This window comes from Rhipicephalus sanguineus, chromosome 10 (assembly GCF_013339695.2).
Source record: "Rhipicephalus sanguineus isolate Rsan-2018 chromosome 10, BIME_Rsan_1.4, whole genome shotgun sequence".
Lineage (NCBI taxonomy): Eukaryota > Metazoa > Arthropoda > Arachnida > Ixodida > Ixodidae > Rhipicephalus > Rhipicephalus sanguineus.
The window spans coordinates 123,359,970-123,365,969 of record NC_051185.1 but is presented as its reverse complement, the minus strand read 5'-3'; the positions used below and the strand labels follow the sequence as shown (position 1 = coordinate 123,365,969).

Here is a 6,000-nt window from a genome sequence, read left to right as displayed (position 1 = left end):
GTGTTCTTGTGAATGAGCTGTCGGACATCCAAGACATTTCATTTTTCACAACAGAATGTTGCATGTCAATCACACTGCAGAATGCCCTAGCCCATGGTTTCCCCAAGTGAGTTCCGCAGGCCCCTCCTTGTGGTTCCGCGAGCCACTGATAAATTTTTCCTGGTTCTGCACTCGCCAAGTCTCTTAGATGGCGAAACCGAGGTGCAATTTAATAAGGCAGCGGATGTGCTGCTGCCATTTGCAACAACATATGCTTGTGAGCAAGCATTCTCGACACTAGCCTATCTGAAAAATAAGCACAGGATTACGAGTGAAAAACAGCACTAAAAAGACGGGACAAGAAAGGACACGAGACTACGGCGCTGACTAACAACCAAATGTGTATTTATTCCTTCAATCAGCATAAATATACTTCACCACTATCGCAATGAAACTACATAAAAGTGAAGACTCAGCCTGCACAGAAGCAGTAAGGCGATCAATGGGACATGAATGCTATCTCCTTCGGAAGGAGGGAAATGAAGGGGAGGCTTACACTTGCCTCGCCGCTATTGTGGATGTTATAAGCTTCTGAAATGAGACGCGCATGTTCGTCATGGTATTTTGACAGGAAAGTGGTATCTTTAAAAGATGGATGGCAACCGTAATTGTTGTCAGTGAAGAGGCAACTATCTGTAGCTTGTTTCTGAACCTTGTTTGAAAGTTCGCGCATGCGGTCATTAGCGCACCTCCCCGTTTGACCGACATAATAACGTCTGTAAGGAAGTGGAACCTTGTATACAACACCTAGACGACATTAAAAAAAAACTTCTGCCCGTGCTTCTGGTACATCTTCTTTTGTTCTCTCGACTGACTTGCTGGCACAGGCTACCAAGCTTATTTTATGCAGAAAACAGGGCAGGCGTTAGGCTGTTGTTTTCTGCCCTTTGGCGAAAGCTACCTGCAGGCAGGTATCGCAAGGAGCGTACTCAAGTACACAGATAATAACTCGATTCTTGTACTTCTGTTCCAACCACTGTAAGCTGGTAAAAAATAGGATCGCCCTGTCTGACATGAGAAACACCTTCAAGAAGTCATGCCTCTCTGAAGTAGGTGTAGCGAGTGGCCTGGCTCCGGACAGCTGGGTTGCCACAAGCTGTCATATCTGAGAAAAAATTGCTCGGCAGGCTAAAGCAGAGAGCAGATGTTGGCAACAGATGAGACTGGGGAGACCAAAAGTAAGAAGTCGTCCTGCATGTCCACTGCATATCTAATAGGATAAAAAAAAAAGATAACCTCTCACGTGACAGTAGTCTTCTAGGCGAAGAAGCTGATTTGCATGTTATGAGCTGGTGTTAGATACATGAGGCATAGAGTTTCCTACAATTACCTAGAGGGAACTCTGGCGCTGCGGTCATTCAGCCACCATGGGAATGATGGGTAGTACACGGATTTGCCTAATCTTTGTGCTTACAGCTTCGAACGCACTTGTGGCTTTGTTTATTGCTGTGTTTCGGCGTTCCTTTCGGATGAAAGAATGGACCATTGTGAACTTCGTGACCGGATTTGAATTGGTGAGCCTAAAAAGGTTAAAGTGTTAAAGTGGAACTGGTTAAAGGTTAAAGTGGAACTGCTGACTTTTACTAAACTTCGTCTTGCGACAAAGCAGATGCAGGCGACAGCCAACCGGAGCCGAAAAAACGAAGTTTAGACAAATCCGTGTACTGCCCATCATTCCCATGCTGGCTGAAGCGCCATGCATTGCAGCTCCCATAGACACTAGCGCCAAAGTTCCATCTAGTGTATCTATAGGAAACTCTATGACATGAGGACGCTGACTGTGCATTGAAGTGAAGACTCATGAGACCATACAACTAATTGACAATGGGCCTTGGCCAGTGAGCAACATAGCAAGCTGCAAACATTCCTAGTGAGAGAAGCATTCACTGGTAACTCTAATTGAAGTAGTGATCCCTGGGTTATCCTAAAATTGGCATAAAGTATACACAGCTCACTAACAATTTGTGTATCATGTGCAGAATGTGTGCCACATGAAATGGTTTTTTGTGGCTTCGTGTAGAAAAATTCCCAAGTTAGAAATTTTCAACCTCTTAGTCAAAGGTATTTTGTGAAATTATTTGCACACTAACTACAAGCCTCCCTTGTGTCTGCACAAGTTCCGTCCTGTTCTAATTCATACTCATTTTCTTTAAGTACAGAAAACGTACTGTGGTGTACCAGATGGCTGTAACATTGCACTTGTGCATAAGTGAGTATTCTGTGGTACTGAGTCAGCTGTGGGGCACTTGCAGTGGACATTTGGTCAGTGGGCTGCATCATGGCTGAGCTCATCACGGGCAAGACACTGTTTCCGGGCAATGACCGTATCCTTTGATGCTTGCTTTTGGTAAAAGTGGTGAGTAAGTTGCTTCATGTTGCGAATGTGAAGCAGGCGTCATGGCTTTGTCAGAATAGTTCTTTTGCCACTGTTCTCACACAAGCTGGTGTAGTTTGTGTGTTTAGCCCAGTGAACAGTTGGGTTTGTTGGTACAGGAGGGCAGCAGCACCACCAGTTTGATACAGTTCGTTATTTTTTCGTCAAGCTGCGCCAAAACTGTGAAATTTGTCGATATGGCGCCATGCTGCGCCAGAACGCCCAATGAGCATAAAAATTTTCTTAGTTGTGCTAATTTTAAGAAGAAATAGAGGGCATGTTGGCCACCTGCACTGTGGAGATCATCATCCATTGCAGTCCAGGCCTGCAGGAAAGGGTAGAAAACGCATAGGCGTGCCTTTAGTATGGCTCCCAAAAAGTTTTTTTCTGTTGGTTTTACTGTTGCTCTACTTGGACATTTGAAAATTAAAGTGGAAGCTTCACAAAAAAAATGTTGTGAATGCGCCGCCAGTGTGTTTGATGGAAACATTAGCCTTTTGCCTGCCTACCAATCCTCCCTATTTGCCTCGGAGACTTCAGAAATTTGAGCAATCCTCTCGATTGTACGGGCACGGCCATGTCGCCCAATAAACAGCCACGAAAGAAAAAAAATAAAGAAGAATAGTTCTAAAGTTTCCTGGCCTTGTTTTATTGCATGCAGAACACTTCTTAAGTGACTTTTGTCGTATTATACTAAGATTAAGAAAGGGCTACTTGTGCTTGCTATCACGGGACACAGCAGATGTTGTTCCCTAATTATACACGTGTGCACACACCATGAAATTACAAATACAGTAAAATACCACTTGAATGGACGTCAGTTAAACGAACTATTCAATTGTACGAACTTTTTTTAAATCCCCCGTCGAAGCGCCATTGGAGTCAATGCTAACGCGTTTCAGTTTAACAAAATCAGCGCGGAGCGCGTTTCAGTTCTACGAACATATTTTGTGACACAATCCAATGCCTCTCACGTAACCCATGTAACAGCGCACAAAGATGGAGAGGGTGACGACAGAGAGAAAGTGAAAATAGCACTGTTACATGTGTTGCAATGAAATAACTAGCCCAGCAAGCAACCATTCTTGGCTTCTCACGTCGTATTGATCAGAAATTGTCTGAAAGACTGGGTAGAGACAACACTTCGCATTTTGGGGACTATTTCACCTGTGACTCTCACGTTGAGACATGCGCCACTCTGTCTACAGAAGAGATTGTACCGAGCGTCCTATCTCAGGAAGCAGCAGCAAGAATTTCAGCTGAAGGAACACTGATGTACTTGCAAGAAGTGAAGTCGTCACTGCCCAGCAGAATGTTGTGCCGGAGAAGGTTTATGAAAGCTTGGACACAGTGACTCAATTCAGTCCTAAGTGCACAAGTGCAGCAAAAGATTACTACATTTTTAAAAATAAGCACAAATTCACATTCAAATAAGCAGCATTGCAAATAAAAGGGTTCAAATTTCATTTCAACAACTGATGTTTTCTTTAGTTCCTGATAACAAATTGCAACATAGCTGTTTCAGTTCAGCAAACTTTCATTTTAGCGAACTTTTTCCTGAGGTTCCTTGAAGTTCGTTCAGTCGAAGTTTCACTGTGCTACTGCGATTGCTGATGTCTACAAAATTCAGTCATTCAGAGCTGTCTGTGACGTTTTTGTAGTCCTGAAAAACAATTAATAAAAACATACGCTAGTTTTTTTTGCCACCCCTCTCTCCTCTGCTTCATCAATGTTCTGAAGTTTGAGGTAGCCAGGTCTACATTAGCATTCGCCACACCTGTCAAAGGATTCTACAGGCTCTGCAAATGCTCATGTGGACTTTAGCATTGTTTGCCCTGTGGGGTGGTTTTAACTTTTGTAGAAGTATAGCAAAGCCCATGTGTTCTGTGCACGAGTTAGCTGATGTTGAATCGTTTGTATATGTTTTTTTGTTTTCTGTTCTAAAAGTAAGCTTCCTTTTTTATACTGCTCCAAATTTGGGAATTGGGGCTCTTAAATGGAGGTTCCAAACTTGGGTTGTGCTGCTCCAAAAATTGGTCCAAATCCTATTTAGGCTGTTGCACTCCTGAGCATGACTTATGTTTCAACGGACAGTGCAATATTAAAGAAAGAGTGCACTTCTCTGTGCACCCACTTTTTATTGCACTGTCTGTTGAAACTTATGTTTAGCCCTTACCGGTCAAGAATACAGGGAGCCCGGACTGTGCCAGATGGGCAGCCCAAAATGACTCAGTAAGGTCCTTGTTCAACTTAGCCACAAGACAAGCAGTGAGGCAGATGTTGGACAATCCTTGAACACGGGGTGTCGTGGGATCTGACGCAGGTAACAGATGTCGTTGCTTGAGTGGCCAGACTGCCTTGAATTGTCTTGCTCTGAGAGACAACTAGTCAAGATCGAGTTGAACCTCGATATGACAAAGTGCTTGCAGCTGAAAACTTCGTTAAACGACGAGTTTCATTAAGTCGACATTGGTATGTTTCAGTGGTGCAAATAACGATGACAGCACTCCTGGCATATGGCATTTCACTCCTGTCATATGGCACTTTGTAGGCCACACAAGCAGGCTATAAGAGTGTGCAATAATAGCGCTATGAAGAGCACCGGCTGTCCTTTTGCCGGATAGCGGACATGCACGAGGGCATTGATGCGTGATATCAGGCCACTAGCACAGTCATATTGTACTCAGCAATGCAGCGTGATGCTCCTTAAATGAAGGGATGATGCCGATTCATGTACGCTAGAATATTTATTTGACCTTAATGCAGAGGAATTCTATTCAATTCAGGTGCAAGCGAAGAACTCCTCTAACTTGATCTGCTGCTTGCTAATAAACATTGGGGTTGAAATCCCGTATCTTTCAGCAACATCCACATTCTTTATACTGCACATTACTTCATTGATAATTTTAAGCTTTACATCAAGGCACGAAACGTTACTCATGCAAGGGGCTCCACGAATCGCAAACAGGAAAACTTGACCTACGCACCTGATCAAACCGCCAGCTCGGCTATTTTTGGTTGATGCTTTCCCACTCTAATAGGCTGGTGACACCATGGTGACGCGTTCCGCAGCTTCTGAAGCACTCTGGCTAGCACATGCAGGTTTCATATGTACATGACAGTTGGTCAGCAGTATGTTCGGCTCCTCGGATTTAAGCCTGCCAGCAAAATTTGTGCAATAAAAGGCGCATGCGAAACGCTGCTTATGTCACCTAAAGTTTTCATTCTTTTCTGCCTCTCAAGGGGCTCCGAGCATATGCGTGCGATGTGCAAGGACTTTGTTAAATTGGGAATGCAGTACAAATTTAGTTCGCTAGGTCGCAAGAAAATGTACATGGTTTTCAATGGTGCATAGATTGCGAGGATTTTGTCAAATAGAGGTTCGACTTTAGTGAGTGCCCTGTGGGTGTGACTTTCGTATAACTAGTGGTGAGAGATTCAAGACTGGTCCACCCTAACATGCCAATGTATATCATGTATACTTGACAATGTTAACAGTGGCGTGACAGTCATTATGTGTTGACAATATCCTCACTCTATGGCAGTGTCAATATCGTATATTGACTGACAACAATGGGCCATTGTAG

The 6,000-nt window shown here is 43.7% G+C and overlaps 1 protein-coding gene across 3 annotated transcripts in view; it reads left to right on the top strand.

Annotated features, from left to right (window-relative positions):
• The first annotated feature begins 2,277 nt into the window (after positions 1 to 2,277).
• Positions 2,278 to 6,000, top strand: part of LOC119372419 (mitogen-activated protein kinase 14) — a 120,381-nt gene continuing 116,658 nt past the window's right edge. For 2 of the 3 annotated variants that reach the window (XM_037642897.2, XM_037642899.2), the window contains exon 1: positions 2,295 to 2,363. In XM_037642897.2, coding sequence (XP_037498825.1) covers positions 2,318 to 2,363 — 46 coding nt within the window. In that variant the 5' untranslated portion in view covers positions 2,295 to 2,317. Of the gene's footprint in view, positions 2,364 to 6,000 lie in introns of all 3 variants that reach the window. The other variant, XM_049420261.1, reaches the window with a different exon arrangement.